The following is a 23,675-nucleotide window of genomic DNA, read 5'->3' on the forward strand; positions in this document are numbered from 1 at the left end:
AATCGATGTCGGATTTTTTTAGGCGAGGGTGCCGCCTAAACTGTTTTCTTAGATTAGATTTTAGATAGATTTAAGATTAAAATTGCCAATTGAGCACCATTGGAATAAGTTAACACGTGCTACGGGAGCCTCGAAGTTATGAAAATGTCGTCTCTCTCGGCGACCCATATCTGTGGAACGGTTAAAGCTATTTGCCCGTATTATGCATTAAATTAAAGGCCATTCTGTTTATTTTATATTCAAAAACAAAACGAGTAAGTATTACTGAAGTCGAGATAGAAAGCCAGTGTCCCGATTAACGTGACTGGCGTACGTAGGGCGAAAATGGAGCCTATCTGGGTATAGCCGACTACTTGGAGAACGCATTGTTTTAGTTTTTCGTCCTTTGTATTTAATTGGTTGTAATCTGTGGTGAGCTCGACTCGGAGTAAATGTGACTTTTTTATGAATTTCGAACAGTTGTTCTTTTGTAAGTTTGGGTCGAATATTTCCGGAGAAGTTTCCATCTTCGCTCTGTTAAGATTTTTGTCGCCATTTGACTCTTTACGGTGTTTTGCACTGTCGGATCAAACAATGCCAAGCCAACAAGTTCAGGACTAAGATACCACAGGTGATTTATCATTTTTTTATTTCCTTTTTATGTCTATGTTTTCGTATTTCAATAGGTTTTCAATGAGGTCTAGGTCTTCTTTTGATGCTAAACGCTTCGTAGAATCTGAAGAACCATCTGTCCCGAAAATAATCAAGCGCAGCTTCAACAAAAACTACTAACCATGAAATTGTCATTGCTGCTGGATCCCTGTAAAGTGTCCTATCGGTACGTTAGTCGAATCATTTTATCTACAGTAGAAGCTCTCGGAGAGGGGAAGCTTTATCCGTTTATTACGGAGAATAAACAGTGAAAAATACTAGGCTATTTGCGTGCACTGGCATGGTATTCCCAAAACAGTGCAGAAAGAACGGGTTGCTGTTCTGGTATCATCTGGTATGGAGGTAAAGAACAACTCCTGGGCGTTCCTGAAACTGACAGTAGCTCAGGGGAGAAACAAGACTTAGCAGTATACGAATGCCTAGAATAAAGGGGTCTTACCAGCTAGAGCAGATGTTAAGTCGAGAGCTTCTGTACCTGCGTACAGATTTATAAGAAGTATTGTTGAGAAGGATTTTTGACTGCAAGTTTAGCAGCACATCCGGACATCAACCAAACATATTCACGCGATTTCTATAAGAATAGTCTGCGATTGACAAATCCAAGTTCGATGTAGGCGAGAATGTTTTAAAACTACTTCCCAGCAGACTTCCCAAGAACAAGAGGTCGTAGAAGCACTTTGTGTTTTCATCTTTCGAGCCTGGTTTAACGCGCCCAGAACGTTTCTTATTTTGTTTATTTATTTTGTATCAAACGAAAACAACTGAGTGTTATAAATGAAAGTGTGGGTTATTGATTTTACAAAACGTATAATGAACAAGATAATGGTTATGTAGATATAATATTGGATGGATTGGGTAAACATAATCAATAGGTTGAAAAGGATTAGAGTCAATAGATTGAGTTTAATACAACAAATAGTGAAAACGAAATTCAGAAATATTTTTTAGGTCCAAAAGAAGACCTAAACCGCATTGAAGATTTATTGAAATACGACACAAATATCAGATAAAGGAAATAACAAAATGGTAAATCATCTGTGGTATTATAGTCCTGAACTTAAAGAGCCAAATTCGACAAAAATCTTAACAAAGCAAGCAAAAGAAGATGGAAAAACCAAACTAATAGTACGGCTACCCTAGAGTTTTTTTTGCCGGGTTAACCCACTTCGATAGGATTTATTTGACGTTTGCGCTATGGAATTGACATTTGAAATCCAAACCCACTGGGTTAATCTGGCTAAGTGTAACCGGGGTATAACAAAAGAACAACTGCTGAAATTTCCAGTCTACTAGGCGTAATTACAGGGTATACTTACTTCTTGTTCAAGAAATTAAGCATTAACTCCGAATATTCTTGAAAAAGATCCTGTAACTTGACCGCAGAACATCAATTACCAGGAAGGGTAAAGGATGTTAAACAATTTGAAAGTTGTGAACGACATAGCAGAGCAAGGAGTCGAGTTCATCACCAAGTAGTCATCTTTACCCAGATGTCTCCAAAATCACATTATGTCAGTCCCTTAAATAAATTTAAATATGAACAAAATGTAAAAGACATTTGTTTTCATTTCCAAAAATTGATAATATGGGAAGAAATAAAAAATAATTTAAAAAATTAAGTTACAATGTTTTATTTATAAAAGCACTTAAAACTAGAACATAATTTTTAATGATGAATTCTCTCAAATAAAACGCTGGTGGCCGTTTAATATTGCCACAATTTTTAATTCAAATGCAAGCGTTTTATTTGAGAGATTTAATCATTAAAAATTATTTTCTAGTTTTACGTGCATTTGTAAATAAAACACTGTAACTTATTTTTTAACTATTTTTTATTTTTAACTTTTCAGATTTTTTTATCACTGAGAACCTGGTAACAAAATTATAGACAATTTAGGCCGAAAAAACTATAAAATACCTGAAATCGTGTTGTACCGTTATATAGGGGCTATACCAAAACCTTGACCTGAGTCCAACATTTTTAGTGAGGAAGTTTCTGTACCATTGGGAACCCCAAATGCCAAGTTATAGCCAATTCGGCCTAAAAATTTAAACAGAATCCTTAAAATACTTTAAATCGGGTGGTACCGCTATATGGTTTTGGTTTCATATTCATATATTGTCATCCAAGTCTGAAAAGTGTGCAGAGTTTTAGTTCGATTGGTCAACTACAACTGTGTGGAAAATAAGTTACTAGATTTGAACTAAACAGACACAAAAGCAAGTTAAATTAAACACTGTAAAAAGGGTTTTTTTACTATAGACTCCAATTTCACCCTAAGGCGTTTTCGGGACATTGGCTTTATTATCTTGAATTCAGTACTACTTACGTATTTTGTTGTTCAGCAAGAAATATTAAGAATAATATGGCATTTAATTTAATGCATAACACGGGCAAATAGTATTAACCGTTTCATAGATATGGGTAGCTGAAGTCGTCAAATAGCCAAAAAAATCGAGATTTCCATAACTACGAGGACCCAATGGCATGTGTTAACATATTCCAATTGTGCTCAAACTTTAACAGTCTTAAAATCTAACCAAACTAAACACTTTAGGGAGTGCCGTATAAAAAAATCCGACATCGATATTTTCCCTTTGAGTTAAAACCAGACTAATGTAACAAATTAAGACAAAGACAATATTGAATTTTAAATAAAATATTTGACAATTTAACAACTTTTATTCTTTTAATATGTTAATAATAAAAATGGTATTACAATATACATATAACCATATTTTTATATCCACACTGTGGTTAGGGGTCCCAATAGCATAATAATCTGCTAAAAAGCGACGTTAAACGGCCAACAATTTTAATTTAGGACAATTTAATGATTTTTCCCAACTTTAATTGTCACTTTTATGACGATTTTCGCCAAACACTGTTTGCATATTTTTTTGCATATTTTGCATATTTTTTTGCATATTTTGCATATTTTGTGCATATGCAAAATAAATACAAAATATGACCCTGCCATTGAATTTAGATTTCTTTGAAACGAATTTTGGTCCAATCAGAATCTTCGAATCTTTATTATTAAAAAATATGCAAATATGCAAAATCCGATGTCTATTAATCACATTCTTTTCTTTTTTATTTGGTGTTAAAATGAAGCCCAATAGGTGGTAGCTAGATTAATTTCTTTTAAATATGTAAACATTAAAACTGAAACATTTAAAAATATGAAGTAATTTTATTTATCAATTTTATGCAACAAATGACCACCTTGTTAAGAAAAATGTGAATATAACAATTATTGTCAAATAAATTAAATCAAATTTTATTATGTATTGTTAAACCATTATCACTCAATTGTAGTAAGTAATTAGATAAATTTAATTAAATTCATATTGAAATTTTTTCTATAAAAATTTATTATAACCCACTCAAAAGGATGCTACGGAGGTAATGAATTAATATTTGTAAAACAATATGGAAAAAATAAAAGCTGTATAAAAATCATTATTTATTATAGTTTACAATAGGTGTCATTAAAACATGTAATTTATTGCAAATTAAAAACAAAATGTCACTTTGACCATGAATTACATTATAACGAACTATTGAAATGTATTTTCATACAATCATAAATAATTAAGTAAATACATGCCACATACATACGTACAAAAATTTGTAGAAGAAAAATATATAATTTTATTTTAATCTCTGGGTATTCACAGTAATGTTACTATTAGTCAGAAAACATAATTTTAAAAATCATAAATATTGTTAAGTAAATAATATCAGAAAAGCACAGCGAGAGTAGATTTTAATAAAAACTAAAAGCATTACATTTATAAATTGCCTTAACGTAATTAAAAAAAAAAACATCTTTAAATATTATTTTGTTTATTTGCTTTCTTATATTTCCTGTTGATTTTAATAATTCCAAAGATTTACATTTCATTTCTCCGTTTTTTTTTGTTTCCTTTTTTTTCTTCCATCGCACAGGTCATGGCCGAAGGTGTATGGCAAATAGTCTTTGTGGTCTTTTTAGCTTATGCCATGATGCCATTACAAATCTGGGAAGCTGTTTGCTTTGGCATTACACTACCGCTGGTGCACATCAGTTTGACTGTCTATAAAATATTTACAGATGCATTTCGTTATTTGGAATATAATCAGGTAAGTGCAGCAAAATGCTTTGACTGGCTCACCGGGTGTGTGACGACGTGAATATATACATATGTATGTCTGGGTCTCGGACTAAAGAGAAATTTGCTTTATAAATAATTGCATATAAATTGAATTGAAATGCTCGAATGATTATTAAATTTAGTGGTTGGCCATGTGCAGTCAAACACATGTTTGTTTTAAAACATGACAGACAGACGGACAAAAAAAGGAAAACAGACGAGTAAGTGGTTTAAAAGGCAAATTATCATTTTTTTTTTGAAACGTTGACTACCAATGTCTGGTTGTCTGTCGGGTAAATTGTTTGTACAACAGAAGGCAGTAAGTAACATTTTTTCAGGGACAATTTTTCACTGGACATATGGAGGACAATGTAAATGAAAAGAAATATATATATACATGTATATCCATATGTATGTGTATAATGTAAGAAATTTTCTACATCCGCACAAGTAAATTTAAATTTACATATCAGCAAAGGTTTCCTTTTCCTTGTTCTTGTCTTCCTTCCTTATTTATTTTATAAACCGTTTTGGCCTTTTGCTTGACAAAGGTCAACTGTCAACTAGATTTCATTGCTCATAGACAAACAACATTGCTGGCTGAGGCTGAATTGTTTGCCCACTTAGCCATCACAACGTATGAGTAATGTTGAAATCGTGTTTGTTAATCATTTAATATTCATACGCACGGGGGTACTTTATAAAAATAGAAATTTTAATTATTCATAAAGTAATTTTAGGCTAATGTTTAAGGAAGTAAATGGTATTTAGAAAGTGTTTAAGTATTTACAGTTCAGAATTTGTAATTCTTTTAAAATAAAATATGCTGGACTCTAATGAGGATTTTACAACAAAATGCCCAACCGGAAAGTGTGATTTAAAGAACATGCTTCGAAAACTTTGCAGAAGTCATGCCCCAATATCAGATTGTGTTGGCCGTATTGAGACTATTTCTCTTCTAAAATAGGGATAATTGGCCTAGCTCTAGAGAGTTCACCAATTAGAGAAGTGTCCAACAACAGAAAGGTAGCAGAAAGAAGGTTCTGGTACATCATAATGTCCCACGGAGGTTATACACCTGGTGGTAGAATACCCGAAGTTATAGCAAATTTCCCTGCAGAGGTGGCGGGATTACCAAATGAGCTTGATGAGATTCGTCGATCCAACCCCATTGACCCAAGAGTCAGGGAGCTGACACTGGAAGTTAATAGGTTGGTCGGTGAGCATAAGCGGAACAAGCAGCTAAATCATCTAAAGTGTTACAGCATTGGAGCCGGAATAAGTGAATTGTGGTCAGTGGCTAAGTCACGTTTGGCCACGTTACGCTGGCTGATCCGAAGAGCTGAGCATGTTATTTTAATAGACAGTTTCTCGAACACTAAGGGAGTGGCAGGGCGAAGAAAAAAGACGCATTAGATCTCTTCCTGCCGAGTAGGAATCACCATAATTAACATTAAGTTAACATTAAATCATCCAATGCATTGGGCCCTGATGGAATCTCTATGGTAATATTGAAACACCTGGATGGGTCCGGATTTGAGTATCTCACCATCGCTAGCCACCAACATCGTTTCCTCTAGAGAAGTCAGACAATTGTGACAGCACAGGTAATCGTAAATGCCGAGACCCTCGAGGCTTTGCCGTTAAAACAGCTATCCAGCTGCCGATCATCAGTACAAGTTCCGTAAGTAGCACAGCACTATAATAGGGATGAACGTCATCCCCACACATATCAGTCGATATAAGCCGTCGAGAATAAGCCGTGCGATAGAACAGTGTTGGTGGCTCTCAACTTATGAAGAAGTCCAAGCACCGTAGAGTGAAACAGGGAGTTCCCGAAGGTGGGGTGATATCTTATGAACTGTATAAACTCTATCTCTCCTGTATTCTAACCCCTCCAAGCAGCATTGAGATCGTAACGTATGTGTATTATTGTACGATCTAGGCGTCAGGTACTTTCCATGATATCATTTGTGAAAGGTTGTACTCTTCTTTGACTGATCGTACCACTTTTGTTCACACTAGGAATATGCAAATGTCCGCCACTAAATCTACAGCCACCATATTCACCACATGGTCATGGTCGATGGTAGATGAATTCCGACAACCAACTACTGCAGGATTCTAGGCGTCCCATTCGACAGCATGTTCACATTGTCCTCTCATGCCACAGCTACCTGCGAGCAGATAAGATGTAGGAACATGCTCCTCAAGTCCCTATCCGGCAGCTCTTGGCAGCTCCGTTCCTGAATCCGCGGCCATATTTTTCTTCTGGAGGTCCGGTATTTCATTTTGAAGTCCCATGTCATTCCAGAAGATTCTCTGTTCCGGCCTACCATCTTCATGTCTTAGCTCACTTTGTTAACCAAGCAATACTCGGGAGAGACTCCTCTACGTGGGTCTTGACTAAGTTTACTCGGAAAATTTCCAGGTGGTAAGCTATTTTTCTTCTTGAAAGGTTTAACGGCGTTCTCTGCTTTATGATATCTTATACTCGGCGCCCCATCTGAGGATGTGGAGGAAGTAGTACTGATCTTCTTTGGAGCTCTCCCTCTCTTAGTAGCACCTAATTCTTCTTAAATTTCTGTTGTTGAGCCCCTGACAACTGCACCCTTTTCGTTGTAAGTTTTGATATACTTTCCTTACTTCATCTACTATCTTCTGGACATCCTCATCCTCTTTATTGAGGTTTTCCACAACAGTAGAGTTTATTTTGCTATTGCTATCCGATTCGGAGTGAGGGTCGCTCTACATTAATCTCTACCTAAACTTGGCGACGGTACCCTGACTTATTAGAATAGGTGTTCATGTTATTTTAATCGACTATTTGCCTAGCACCCTTAGAGTGAGAAGTGGTAGTATCTATAATTATTCTGAATCCTCTGGATGAGCCGGTAGTTGATTATCCCACCAAAGTGGAAAAATGGTTTAGGTCAACGAGCAGACTACACTCTAGCCAAGTTTGAAACGTTGAATAATTAATCATGTGTATTCGTACGCGGAATACACGAACAAGTAATCCAAGCCTCATGGAACCGTTGTGAAAAGAAGTTATGCCTGTTTAAATTTTCACTACTTTTACCGTTATAAAACAATAAAATGAAGTCACCCAAACGAACCAAAGTATTTTCATTGTCTACTGACCCCAACACGATAGACTTGTTGCATCAGAGCCCTTGAATATTTTCTGGCCAACTTTTGTAGCGCAGTGTCATTTATCGATATTTTCCGAAAAATGTGCACGGCCAAAACTGCCTGAAGGAGTGTTTCAGTGGTATTGAAATGTACTAGAGAGTTCTTAACTATTGTCTTAGGTACACTTTTCGTCTTAGTGTTGGATCGAAAATCCCAATGATTTAGCAATGATTTATCCATTAAACGTGAATAAAAAACTTCAAGTCAAAATTGATAGGCTCGATTTTTACAGTAGACATATACTCTAGTAGAATTTTTTGCTCAGTACTATCCCAGAAATCAAGGACGCGCTCGTTAAGGTTTTTTCCTTCATACAAATCGCCCGGACCTAATGGACAGACTATTCATTTCAAATTTTTTGACTTATAAGTAATATCTCTCTCCCAGAAAAATAATAAAAATTATATTTGTTTTAATCATAGGTGTATGTTTTTAATTACAAATTTTATTTGTCTATTTTTTGTGTTTCATTTTTTATTACAGCTTATTGCTAACATTGTTATGTTTATTGGTGTTAATGTCGCCGGTCTAGTCGTTAATATTATGATGGAACGTGCACAGCGTCGTGCATTTCTGGATACACGTAACTGCATTGCCGCCCGTCTCGAAATTCAGGATGAAAATGAGAAATTGGAAAGACTTTTATTGTCGGTACTACCTCAGCATGTTGCGATGCAAATGAAAAATGATATCTTATCACCGGTTGCCGGACAATTTCACAGAATTTACATACAAAAGCACGAGAATGTAAGGTAAGTATCAAGAGAAAATAAGTTATAAGTATATATGAAAATTTGAAAAGTGCAATTGATTCATTATCGATTGTAACAGACCTTTAAGAACATTCTTTAACATCTTTACTCCAATAACACAGGATTATTTTATAAAACCACTGAGGTTTTAGTTGGAAAATTTTTTTTATATTCTGGTTTCTATACAACTTCCCTATTTCAGTAAAGGAATACTAATTTATGTATGTCTCAAACGTAATATTGACACCAACCAGGTTTTGTAAATCTCTTCATTGAAATTGCCAACTCTATTGAACATTGAACATGTTTTAGGGAAACATGTGTTTTATATTACATGGCAATCGAAACCTTAGACCTTTTTCACGCACAGTGAATTATTTTGTGTATATATAAATATATACAAAACATTGAATTAGAAAAAATTCCAAAATAAACAATGTATATTTGTTTGTTTTATTTTACCACAATGTGTTTATTATTGTTGAATACCAAATAATATACATTTTCAATATATTCATTATTTCTAAACATAATATATCAAATATGAATTAATAAACCAACCATGAAAATAAATATAAACAGTGCCAAACTATTTGTGGCACATTTTACAATAACAAATTTCTACCAGCTACTTTTGTTGGGGGGTATAATTAAATTTGTCATTCCGTTTGTAACACATCGAAATATTCGTCGGAGACCCTATAAAGTATATATATTATTAATCAGCATAAAATTCTAAGTCGATTTAATCCCGTCCGTCTGTCCGTCCGTCTGTCTGTCTGTTGAAATCAAGATAAAGCTCGCAATTTTAAAGATAAAAATTTGGTTCAGAAGTTTTCATTACTTGCAGGATGGTTGGTATTGAAAATGGGATATATCTGTCCACGTTTTGATATAGCCCCCATAGAACGGCACCTCCCGATTTTTGGTATTTTTAAGGTTTTAGCTTCATTATTATATTCTTTAGGGGTATACAACTTTCGCCTAGAATTTAGTCGGTATCGGTCCACCCCCATAGAACGGTACCTCCCGATTTTCGGTATTTTTAAGGTTTTAGCTTCATTATCCTACCAAACTGGGTAGGGGTAAAAAACTTTCCCCCAGAATTAAGTCGGTATCGGTCCACGCCTTCATATAGCCCCCGTAGAACGGTACCTCCCGATATTCGGTATTTTGAAGGTTCTAGCTTCATTATCACACCGAAATGGCTGAAATTTGGTACTTAGTCTACGTTGGTGGTATAAAACTTTCCCCCAGAACTTTTTCGGTATCTGTCCACGCCTTCATATAGTCCCCATAGAACAATACCTCCCGATTTTCGGTATTTTGAACGTTGTGGCCTCAATATTCCACCGAAATGGTTTAAATTTGATATTTAGATTTCGTAGGGGGTACTCAAACTTCCCCTTTAAATTTGTCGGTATAGGTCCACGCCTTCATATAGCCCCCATGGAAAGGTACCTCCCGATTTTCCGTATTTTGAAGGTTGTGGCTTCAATATTCCACCAAAATGGCTGAAATTTGGTATTTAGTCTTCAATGTGATATAGAACTGTTCGCCAGAAATTTGTCTGTACAGGTCCACGCTTTCATATTGCCCCATTTCCGACTAAAATTCGTCGGTATAGGTCCACGTTTCGATATAGCCCCCTTAGAACGGTGAAGATTGTGACGTCAATATCCCACCGATATGGCCGAAATTCGTTATTTAGTCTTCCAAGAGTTATAAAATATTCCAGAAGAGTATTATCAGTCTAGGTCCACGTCTTCCTATATCCCCATAAAAGCGTACTTCTTGATTTTCGGTATTTTTTAAGGTTTAGCCACATACTCTTACCGAAATATAGTAAATTTGGTATTTAGTCTTCTTTGAGTCTAAAAACTTTCCGTCAGAAATTTGTCGGTATAGATCGAGGTTTTGAAATAGCCCCCATAGAACGGTGCCTCACATTGTTTTACCGAAATTGCTGAAATTTAGTATTAAGTCTTCTTCATACACAAAGGGAAAATAATTATTCCATATTACTTCAATACAACTTGTGGTGGAGGGTATAACAAGTTCGGCCCGGCCGAACCTAACGACGTTCTTACTTGTTCTAAATTCATTTATTTGAGGTATCGGAACTAAAAATAAAAAATAAACAGAAGATAGTTTGAATTCTCTTCAGTATCATAAAATTTTGGAGCATTTTCAAACAGTATTTGAGAAGATCCAGGATAGGAAACCAGAATTTCTCTAAAAGAAGACCAACGATTGAACGCCGTAATGAGTCTATTGACAGATGTCCCTGATTGTTCTTAGGAAATAATAACCCAAACGGCGATAGAGTTCGCCTGTTAAAGGAAACTCGATTAGATGCCACAATATTTCTATTAAGAGATACACGCTTAGTCGCCAGAATATGTCTACTTAAAAGGCGCAGTTAGGAAGTCAGAATGTTAATATAAACAGGACAACGGGTGGACTCCAACATTTTTCTATTAACAAACTTACGTCTTGGGCCTAGAATTTTCAGATTAATATACCCTCAGGGAACAATTATGTGTGAGTGGAAAATTTAACATATTCTGACACGGTAGCGTGATACAAGACCAACATAATAAGAAGGCCGCGGTCTCGGCGTTTTCCCATCACTTTCATAACTTTTGAACATAAAGCAAGTAAGGAAGCGGTAAGTCCGGCCGGGTCGAAGGTTTAATACCCTCCACCATGAAATATTCAGAATTTATGTGAGAGCGGGCACCGTCGAAATGTTGTTTATTGCTGTAGTATGCAATACCAACATAATAGTTATGTGTTTTTTCGTCGAGAATCGACGAACGCATAGCAGTGGGAAAGATTTGGATTTGTTTGCAAGTAAAGTTGCTCGAGTTTAGGTAGTGCCAAAGAAATTCTCGTTCAGAGTGTTTCATTGCACACGTATCTATTTGAGCGGGCGATTGACACTTGGGTATAAAGAGTTTCTTGTTGAAAAGCAAGAAACAAGGAAACTGATGAAGATCTGTGGCGAGATCTGAAACTATAGTCTTCCCTGCCTTACCCCTTGGTAAACATCGCCAATTTTTTCCCACTAATAAATTAAAGTTGTTTTAATAAAATATTAAAACAACAACTATGGGATTAAGCCTGACTTTTTTGAAAAACAAAATAGTTATTTCGGTTGCAAAAAACCCCCTCTTAAATTATTAAAATTGAATTTTGTTTATATTTTTACATTCATTTATATGTATGTCGGTATATCACAATGGTTCCTTTTTTTACCAACAGACAACTGAAAAGAAAATATTTTTGATTGATGCATTTCAATTTGTTTGATATATCCGTCTGTAAACATTTAGTATGGAATTTCAGGTTTCTGCAACGGCTAGACTATCAATAGCAGGGTTTGTAATTTTTAAATTATGGAAATATAAAATTATACGGACAATAGCACTTGATAAAAGACAATAAAAAATAATTAAAATACTTAGTATCAATGTTTTATTTATAAATGCACTTAAAACTAGAAAAAAAATTGTTGTTTATCCTTTAAATGCAAGCGTTTATTTGAGAGATTCCATCATGAGGAAGAATATACTTATTGAGGCTAAGCAACAAATTATTTTCCAGTTTTAAGTGCATTTATAAATAAAACAATGAAACTTCATTTTTTAATTATTTTTTACTTTTATGTTTTTAGTAAATACATTTTTTGACCACGGAGAAGTCCATAACTAAATTACAATCAATTTAGGCAGAAAATGTAGATAAAAACTTTAAATTGCCTGAAATCGAGTGGTTCCGTTATAAAGGGGATACACCAAAATCTGACCCATGTCGACAATTATGGGTGGGGGAGTTTCTGTACAATTGGGAACTCCAAATGCCAAGTTACAGCAAATTCGGACTAAAAATGAAGACAAAATCCTCAAAACACCTGAAATCTATCGCTATATGGGGCTATAGGAAAAAATTTACCTATATTGGTTTTTGTTTCATATTTATGTATTGTCATTCAAATTAGAAAACTGCAACTGTGTTAAAAGTGAGTCACTAGATTTGAACTAAACGGACACCAAACAAGTTAAATAAAACTCTGTAAAAACAGATTCCTGTCTCCCTGTTTTGCCCACAATCATGGACAGTGAAAAAAATAATAATTTTTCAGGGTCATAACCAGCTAACCTATGAAATGTTGATTTACTCGCTGAGATAAAGTTGTGGCTCTTATCATGAAAGTACAGAATATGGCAAAATCTACAAATCAAAATTTCAAACATGCATGATATGGATAATATAATTCGTCATAATTAATAAGTCCTCGTACTTGGGAGTTAGTGTTGCCAAAATATATGGTGGAGCATCAGACAGACAGTAGTATATCTGTTCCGTTTTTTGTTCATCGCACTTCACTTAGACGTAATATGCCGATTTTGTACGAAGCCATCCCATTACGGTTTTGCCAACGTTTTTATCGTTTTTCTTTAAGAATTGCGGTTTTTCTTTAAGATGATTCGTATCTGGTCATTTCCAAGTGAGTAGCGACTAGCGATTTCCCGTACCAAAAAAAAAAAAAAAACACAACTAATAACATCCACATTCTCCAAGATATACACATACATTAACGCTATCTGCCTTAATTATTATACAAATAAGATTTCAATTGTGTCTGGTAAATTACAGCAAAAATATGAAGGCCTTTTTCTATACACTGACCACAATTGATTTTTAAATATATCTAGATATGTGTGAATACTGTGTTTTGAATTGTATTTAAAATATATCAAATTGATAATTATGTTATTGAACTTGTATTGAAATTAATTGAATACAAATATTGTTTGAATAATATCTATCAGATCATGATATCAGATGATAAAACAATGTTCAAATGTTTTAATTGTTATAAATTATACAAGATATATTCAATTCTGTTTATTTTTATAAGTGCGTGTTCTTCTACGGGTTCTACGTTACGATTTCATGCTGCGTATGATTGTTGCACAGTTGTCCATAACATAAATACTGATACGTCTAGGTGATCGCTGTATAGTTTATGTTTTTGTGAATGACTATCAAAACAAAGAAAACGAGTGATGGATTAGTGATCTATTTATCACGTGGATTTATTTATATTGTCAAAATAAGACACAGAATTCGTCGATTAGTGGGATTTTAATGTGTGTTTTTTGCTTTTGGAAAGGTCAAGCAAAAGTGAGATGGGTTGACCATGTGATGGGTGATATCTTAAAATATGGTATTTAACTAGAGTTCTGCCAAATGAACTATATGGAACTATCAAATTCACTACGTTGTGCCAATGGTCCACATCATTTGTATGAATAAACTGCGTATACGTAAGATCACAGGTTAGATTTTATGGCGTTACTCATACGTTTTGTATCTAGCACAGTGAACTAGGAACTAGATTACCCAACTTTATATTTAATCACGTGATGTGTCAAGGACGTAGTTAGAAATAGATGCCGACACTATTTCTGAGAAGGGGCCAATTCAGGAAATTTTACCTTTTGCGAGTAAAATATCTAAAAAATACCATTGGGCCGCCCTCGGGCGTGGTAACCGGCTGTGATTGATTGATTTCTCAAAGCATGTTGTTCAACAATTTAATATTTTGATGTACTGCAGTTTTTGAGCTATATAATTTTGTTCCGACCGACTTGAATATTTTACCACATATTCTATTATGGTGGTTCTTGATCGATCGAAAGCCTTGGATTCCTTCGATGCAGTACCTTCTTGGGTGTTATCTGTTATCTTGTGGAAACGCTTCCCCCATCCAGGCGCGTTTGGATCTAGAGAGAGATTGTACTTTTGCACACAAACGCGAACCTCTAGATCAACGAGTTTATCAGACATGACTGACGTGTTCTGGCCAGGGGCTGTGTATTTCTGTATCATATTTCTGTTTCGGGAGTAGAATATCCTAGAAATGCCTGCTCTGGATGCTTTTGTTCCACAACGGCGAACCACCATCAGAAACTCTAAATTTTACAAAACATTGGGCCCTCATGGAATCTCCATGGTAATGCTGAAACAGCTGGATGAGCCGTGAGTCGAGTATCTCACCAACGTCCAACGAAGTTCTAAATTCCATATGTTTTTGTAAAAGGGGCTAACTATTGTACCGTGCCACTTGACGTTTTAAGCCATGGCTGCAGGGTTGTATTTTTCAGCAATTTTCATACCTGGCCTACCAGAAACCATAAGCAACTGTCGTTTGAATTCGGTCCTCGGGAAACATCCTCCATCTATCGCAACTAAAGAGTGTCAACTACTACAATAAACTAGAGTAGTTTTGGCTCAACTAGCTCAAAGTCCAATAAACTACGATCGTTCCGCTGGTAATTATTCATCAGTTCATCGGGCATATTCGATAATCTAAATTTAAAATTAAAAAAATAAAATATTGTAAATTAAAAATAGAATTTTACAATTTTAAATAAAAAATAATTAAAAAAAAATAAAAAAATTAAAATTAAAGTTAAAAATTTAAAACAAAATATTAAAAAAACAATATATTAAAAATTAAAAAAGTAAAATTTTATTATTTGAATGAAGAACTAAAAATTAAAATTAAATTAAAAAACCTAATAAATAACAACTATATGTTGTGTTGAAGTAAAATGGACCAATAAGTTTCCTTTCGTTTATGAAGAAGGCTGTATAAATACCTAATTTCAGCAATTTCGGTAAAACATTGTGGTAACCTTCAAAGACTAAATACCAAATATTTCAGAGGAAAATTGAGGCCACAACCTTCAAAATTTCCTATGGAACGTTTAATACCCCAAATGAAGACCAACATGTACCGTTCAAAGTGGTACCGTTCTATGTGGGCTATATGAAAACGTGGACCGATATAGCCCATTTGCAATACCAAACATCCTAGGAGTATAGACACTTCTATACCAAATTACAAAGCTCTACTTTAAAAATTGCAAACTCTATCTTGATTTCAACAGACGGAAGGTTGGGCGAATTGACGGGCATGGTCACTTAGAATTTTACCCTGATCAAGAATATATATACTTTATAGGGTCTCCGATGAATATTTTGATGTGTTACAAACGGAATGACAAATTTCATTATACTCCATATTATGATGGAGGGTATAAAATAGAAATTTTAAATTTAATAATAAATTTTAAAAACTAAATATATTAAATTAAAAATAAAAAGAAATTAAACATTTCAAATTAAAAAATATAAATAAAAATTTAAAATAAAACATAAAAAATGAACTTAAAAAAAACTTAAAATTAAACATTAACAACTCAAATATAAAAATTTAAAATTAAATATTTTAAATTAAAGTATAAAATTCAAACATTAAAATTTTAAAATAAAAATTGCAACCTAAAAAATTGAAGTAAAAAATGTTTGCTTTAAAAAAAGTAAATATTGTAAATTAATAAAATAAAAAAACAATTTTAAATAAAAAATAAAATATAAATAAAAATTAAATATAAAATATAAAAAAATTAAAAAATAAAAATTTAAAACAAAATATTAAAAAAATAGAATATTAAAAAATATATAAAATATTAGTTCGACTCAAATTGTAGGGTAATCAGCTTTAGGGCCACACAGCAAATTTTTCATTTTGTTTAATTTGCTGGATGGGCGTGTTGACTTGTTTATCGATACAGAGTCGGCGGAAAAGGGAACTTATGAAGTTGTTTGGTGACAACTGAAACTATAGTATTCCCTACCCTCCGCCCGCAACTAATCAATTTCATATCCACTGTTAAACATTTTGTTGTTATTCAAATATTTGAATACAACAAAATATGGACTCAAGCTGAAATAAACACAAAGATGTAAAATTCTGCAGTCCAACAATAAAAAACGCCAACAAATATAAAAAAGTTAAAACTTAGAAATTTTATTTATAATTTTATAAAAAAAAAAAAAAATAAAAATTTAAAACTAAAAATATAAAACTAAAAATTTTAAATTTAAAAAAACTTTCCATCTTTTCAGCATTTTATTTGCCGATATTGTGGGTTTTACGGTGCTATCATCGCAGTGTAGTGCACAGGAATTGGTAAGACTGTTAAATGAACTTTTTGGAAGATTTGATCAGTTGGCGCATGTAAGTATCACAAAGACCGGCAACTTTTCCCTACCACTTCTAACATAAACGTCACATTTTTTGGTTTCAGGACAACCATTGTTTGCGCATTAAAATCTTGGGAGATTGTTATTATTGTGTTTCGGGTTTGCCAGAACCACGAAAAGATCATGCCAAATGTACAGTAGAAATGGGTTTAGATATGATAGATGCTATAGCGTAAGTTATGCTCAACTTTTGGATTTGGAAATGTTTAATTAATAATGAATGTAAATACTTATATAGGTCTGTGGTTGAAGCCACCGATGTTATGTTAAATATGCGTGTTGGCATTCACACCGGCCGTGTATTGTGCGGTGTATTGGGCCTAAGAAAATGGCAATTTGATGTATGGTCCAATGATGTTACATTGGCCAATCACATGGAATCAGGCGGTGAACCGGGTAGGGTTCATGTAACCCGGGCCACCTTAGATGCATTGTCGGGTGAATATGAAGTTGAGGCTGGTCATGGTGATCAGCGTTCCTCATATTTACGGGATCATGGTGTGGATACATATTTTATTGTACCACCACCCCACAGGCGAAAGGTAAGAGAGGAGAAACAATTCTTTAATTATTTTTAATGTTTTTTTTTTTTGTTTTAAACTTTTTAGCCCTTAATGCTCAACACCTTGGGTGTACGTTCCGCAATTGGATCTCGTCGAAAACTTTCATTTCGCAATGTCTCGAATGTGGTTATGCAATTATTGCATACCATTAAATTTTCCGAACCGGTACCATTTTCCAATATTGCCACAGGATCATTTCCCTCTACGGGAGGAAATGCTGGCGGCCGTGGCAGCACAAGTGGCGGCGATGGTCAATTGGAAAAGGGATCACGAAAGGTAAGTTTAAAAGCAAATTTTGGTTTTTCTGCACAGCTTTTGCCCCCGAACATAATACTAACCCTTTACTTTACCAACGATTATTTGTAAGAAAGCAATATTTCAAAGATATTTGAAATCATATAAACAATGAAATATATAGTTTATTGCAAAATAGAATGTAGTTTGATAATCAATTTATGAAAAAAAGAGAATTTTATTTGCATGCACTTTAAATTTATATAAATAAAATACTAACCACTTTTAAACAAATTTAAAAACAAATGTATTAGTCAATGCAGTTGCGTTTAGCCTTAAAAACAAACAAAAAACATACAGAACTTTAACACATTACACAGCAATTAGCTTTTATTAATTCAGTTCTTTCCGTTTTTTTCCTTTTCTTTTCGGTGGCTTCTTCTTATTTTCGATAAACAAAATTGGCTACGCTTATCCCCCTTCACCTTTCCCTTTGTTCTATTGGTTATTCTGTATGGCTTCTGACACACCTCTTCCAAAATGACACCTCTTCCAATCTTAACACTCATTAATTCTATTAATTTGGTTTTTTGAAAATTCCTCTCCGTTACCAAAAATTACAATTTTATTTTAAATTTTTATTTCTTTCTTCTCTTCTTTCTTTCTTTGTATCTCTCCTATTACTTTTGTACGTTGTGGTTTTATGTTGTGTTACTGTTGTAATATTTTCCTTTATTACAGGATGCGGTAAGTGTTCTATGGTGTGCTAATTATGTTTTGAATTTGTTCCAAGATAATTAATAACTAATTAAAAAATGAATTTTCGTCATCTCTGATTAAGTTATGATATAAATAGAGATGTTGAACTGTGATCTTAAATTCCATAAACAATTAAACTAACCTAACTGAACACAATTCTGGTATTCAGAATCAGGGTATTGTTATTTAAATGTATTGGAAGTCCCCCATAAATTTGTATTTGAAGGCACAACATAAATAGTTAAGAAGAAACTATGTACAGCTTAGTAAAAATTTTCGTTTTTATTTTGATGGCTGTGATTATCTTCTGTGCTGAAAAGGTTTCATAGTCACTGCATATTTAAAGCAATCTGCTGGACTTATAGTTTCCATTGTCAGAACTATGTTCTATTGAACTGTTCATTTTTTTTTTGTATTTTAAATCGCAAAATCTCAGTACAGCATAGATAGTTTGGTTACAACCTTGTTGTTGCTGTTGTAACAGTATGTTTGTCAGTTCGTTTCTCTTCTTAATCTGGCTCTATGTCTATCTCCAGTTCTAGGAATCTGGCTGTTTCGATTGGCTATGACCACAAAGCTATTGGAGTTAGTTGAGTAGATTAGGCAGAGCAGTTAAAAATGTGCAGTGTGTGTGTCGTGCGGGCATGTGCCGCCTGCTGGGTAGATGTTTTGCACGATGTCATCGATCTTTGACCTATACGAATTTAAATGACTGCACCATCCCGAGCGTTGTTCAGCCAAAACTACTCGTACTCTGGTTGATAGGTTAATCTAGGATTTTTCTCTTGTAGCGCTGAACATTTCTTTCTAGATCATGAAGATCCCTCCTGACATGTCAGGGTCGGGGGTCATATCTACCATATGGTGTTTAGGTTGTATCTCAAGGCAACCCCCGAGAAACGACTGCAAAGAAAGCATGTCATTGTGTTGCTTTACTTTACTAGAAGAACCTTTGCCTTTCTCATGTAGATGGTCCACTAAGGACATAAGGAGGCACCCTGTTCAACATCTTAGTGTGGCACTCTGACAGGTTTGAAAATTTTTCCATAGCGTTGTACTTATATTCACGGACCACACTGGCGCCGCACAGACCGACCTAACGTGTAATAAGTGGTCAACAAGGTTTCTTTATCTGCTGCCGGCTAGAGATTTGAGGAACTTGTTCCTACAACTCAGCTTGTCGCAGATAGCTGTAGCATGCTACGTTCGACCATGTAATACAAAACAGTGCTCACCTCTGTAGCCCATGTGGTATTTGCATATTACTCGCATGAAAAAAAGTGGTAAGATGAGTCAAATGGGAATTCAGTCTTTCAGAAATGACATTAGGAAAGGTATCTGAAGCCAATATCGTACAATCATTGGCATACGTTACGATCTCCACCCATCGATATGGGGTGGAATATACGAAAAGTAGATCTTAAAGATTTCCGGAGATATGACCCCACCCTGGGGAATTCCCTGTTTTACTCTACGGGGCTTGGATTTCTTGTTCCTGAATTCCACGTAAGACTGGCATTCACACATATAATTGATCATCTTACCTTTCAAACTTGGCCGGATAATATTCTGCTCAATGTCCTCAAACAGTGTGGAGTGTTTGGTCGTACCATAGGCTTTTGATAAGATGAGTGTGAACCAGCACGGCCCTATCGCACTGGGTTCTCTGGTTATGTCATCAACCAATATGGAGTGGAGATGGCGTGAAGCGCTATTATCGTGATGTGCTGCTTACAGAACCCATGCTGATGATCGGCAACTGGATAGCTATGTCTGACGCTAGGGAAGGAGGAAATCCTCAGCAGTCTTTGCTATGGGCGTCAAAAGCATCGGCCAGCACGATTCACCTTTGCTGGCATCCTCGCCTGGCTTCAATAGCGAGAGCAACCTGCACATTTTCCAGACTTCGGGATCGACAGGTTGATAAGTTTGCTGAGATACTCAACTCCCGACTTATCCAGCTGTTTCAGCATTGCCATGGAGATACCATCGGGACCCAACGGTTTGGATGAGTCGGCTTTCCTGATGATATTCGCAACATCATCCTTTGTAAATTGTGATGGTTCCTCCACGACAGGAAGAGATCAAATGCAACGTAGTACTTTTCTGTTCACTCCGTCATTTCCGAGGTGCTCGACAAACTGTAGAGAGTCGTATTCTAACTTCTGTGATTTTTAGTATTAAGACTACTGTGATATTTACATTTATGAGGAAAAGTCAAAATTTTTTAGTTTCCATGAAGCCAAGGTTTGCACTATTATAATACGCGAACTATTGTAGTTTACCAGTAACTATGACTATTGCTGGATTAATTTAGATGTTTTTGTACAAAGCTCAAAAATTTAGCAAAAAAATTTAATTTACGTGGTAGTTACGACCGCGTAAAGGAAAAAACATAGGTAAAAACACGTTGAAGCCAAACTGGTTTTTTACGTTGCTATTCGATTTCTGATTAAACCATTCAAATGACGGACATCTGTCCAAAGTAAAAGTAGGAGTATACAAAATGAAGATTACACTTCTAATGTATCACTTTTCAAAATTTCCACTGCATCCACGTTTTATGGATGCTGACATTTTGAAGCCGGATTTCAGGTGTTTTTTGTATTTTTTATGTAACTGGGACGCGCATTCGGATATTTCGAAAAACCAATAATAGGATTAAAGAACTCGCGATTTCGCATAATCTGATATGTATATTGAGTATGTAGCCCACACAGCAGCAGAGTAATCTACTGCCAAAGGCCAAAATTTAGTGCGATATTTTTTCTAAAAAACCTATTTTTTGGGTACTGTATTTACAATATCGTTTTGAGTGTGCTGGTACCCCGCGATATTTTAGTTTTTCGACGATCCGGATCATATGAATCACAGATCGTAAAAATCCATCTACTAGAACGGCGGAAATGGCTACTGCAAAAATGGAAAAATTTGCGAAAAATGTTTTTCAAAATATTGCTGACTAATTCGCGTTTTATGTGGATCGTTTCCATTTCAATGAAGAAACTGAATCATCACTCGCGTTTGTGCGAAAACAGCGGCTTAAAAAATTTAGTGGCATGGGAGCTGTATCCGATTTATCCAAAAAATACTGTGTGATGCTACATCCACGGTTCTTGATGGATTTTATTGAAATATGTTTAGATCGATGTATTTTTTCACGGTTGATAGTGAAATCGGATGCGCATAAAAAGTGTATGCACTTTGTGCAAATTATGAGCATTATACAGTTTTTGGCACACTAAACTGTAGACGATGCTACATCGCAGCCGCCAAAGTAAATCTTGTTAAAAGTATACAAACGAAAAGAAAACAATTCCTTGTATCGGGAAACCGCATGCGCATCAACTAATTTTGAGGATTTCGCTATTTTCACGCATTTTAAAATGTATATTACCTGATACAGTTTTCCTTCAAAATTATTCCCTATTTAAGGGAACCCATCATTTATTTGAAGGTCTTCCATATCTTCCTCAAGGTGTAAGCGTGTGTACTGAAGTGATTACAATAATAAATGTGCCTTTTCGCGTGAATTTTACCTAAAATAGATAAAGAACTCCAACCTGTTTTTCCTATATTTTCTTCAACTATTTCATAAAATAAATTTGAAAAATATTTTTTTCTTTTTTGAATTTGCTCAATATAATTTTTGTTTTTGTTATAATATGCGAACCGCTAAATAGATTTGTAAAGTTTTGGTTTCATTTGAATACTCGTGATGTTTACATTACGCACATATTTTTAAAATATTTTTAGGATGCATAAACAGCTTGAATTCTATTAAAACATATTGCAAACTACAATTTTTTTTAATTCTTTCTTATTTTCCGCGAAAATTTACAAAATTTTTACTAATGTTATAGCACCTCAGTAATCATATAGTACGTAGGAAGCCATTAGTTAACAGTTTTTCTCAATATAATGAGTAGTGATTTTTAAAGATTTTTTTCTTATTATCAAAATTGAAACCGCCATAACTTTTGCGCGCAATAACCGAAATTAGTATCTCGAACAGATTTGAGAATGGGAATTTTTTTTCAAGCCGTGTACCAAAAATCATTCATGTAGCTTTTAAAAAAATTTTTAATTTTTTTTCGATGAAAAACTAAAAAATTTTGTCTTTTCTTCTTATACATTTTAATTATTTTTGCATTTATTTTTATTTTATTTGTTGTGTTGTTTTTTTTATAACCTCCAATTGACTAAATTTAAATGTAAAACTTACGAAAGATTATTTATTAATAAAAAATTACCCCTGAAGATGTTGGAAAATCCCAACGAAACGTCGGGTAGAAAAATGAAATAAATAGTCTTTATTTTTCATTGATAAACGTAGACCTAATAGCCCGATAAGACGAAGTCTTAAAAATCATACAAAAATGTAGATAAAAATAACTTGCGCATCTCTTCGGATAAATCAGCATAACGTCACCAAACGTGACTGAGGTCCAATATTCCTTATTCCAGGGTTCAAGAGTGACTTAACCGTTGACCACAATTCACTTATTCCGGCTCCAATGTTGCAATTCTTCAGAGGATTTGGTCACTTGTTTCGCTTATGTTCAACGACCAACTTGTTAACTTCCATTCTCAGCTCCCTGAATCTGTTGTCACTGGCCTTGAGAAGCCCATAAAGCACATTTGCTAATCCAAAAAATCTGCTGGACATTCGAATAGTAGCTATACGGCGGGCGGCTGCAGCAGCGAACGTCCTCTCTACTACCCGAACATCAGAAGATTTGGGCAGATCTCTTAAGCGGTAATTAGTGAACCCTCTGAAACTAGGCCAATTATTAGCTCTCTTAAGATTATCGAAAGTGGGACGTTCAGAGGTGATAAAAGCGGGCAGACTGCTGATGGAGACAATTATGGCGAGATGGTCTGATCCAAAAGAAATGACGGGTTTCAAGGTGACGTCATTTGTCAGACCAGGTGACACGATGGTTATGTCTGACGAAATGTGACAGTCTTCGCTTATTCTGGTTGGGGCGTCCTCATTGATAGTCTTCTTTAAGCCTGTAAATTTATAACGTCTACCGATGCAATAATTGCTATCGAATTTTGCTTTGAAGTTTTTCGATAGTTTGAAGTTATGGAATAATAATCGTGGGATTGACCAATTTTTAATTAACAATCTGACTCTAGTACCAAGAATTGTGTTCAGAAAACTAAAAACAAAATTATATATAACAAAAATCAAAAAGTGTTGCAATAATATAAAATTCTGAAAAGAATAAAAAAACAAACAATTGCAAAG

General features: G+C 34.5%; 1 protein-coding gene across 10 annotated transcripts in view; it reads left to right on the forward strand.

Moving 5' to 3' along the window:
• rut (adenylate cyclase rutabaga) overlaps positions 1–23,675 on the forward strand; it is a 318,097-nt gene that overhangs the window by 253,728 nt on the left and 40,694 nt on the right. For all 10 annotated transcript variants that reach the window (XM_073972872.1, XM_073972869.1, XM_073972871.1 and 7 more), the window contains exons 6-11: positions 4,607–4,780; positions 8,470–8,738; positions 16,725–16,836; positions 16,907–17,034; positions 17,101–17,404; positions 17,471–17,701. In XM_073972872.1, coding sequence (XP_073828973.1) covers positions 4,607–4,780; positions 8,470–8,738; positions 16,725–16,836; positions 16,907–17,034; positions 17,101–17,404; positions 17,471–17,701 — 1,218 coding nt within the window. The remainder of the gene's footprint in view (positions 1–4,606; positions 4,781–8,469; positions 8,739–16,724; positions 16,837–16,906; positions 17,035–17,100; positions 17,405–17,470; positions 17,702–23,675) is intronic.

The sequence above is a fragment of the Musca autumnalis genome, unplaced genomic scaffold (assembly GCF_047663935.1).
Source record: "Musca autumnalis isolate F117 unplaced genomic scaffold, ASM4766393v1 scaffold_3, whole genome shotgun sequence".
NCBI classification, from domain to species: domain Eukaryota; kingdom Metazoa; phylum Arthropoda; class Insecta; order Diptera; family Muscidae; genus Musca; species Musca autumnalis.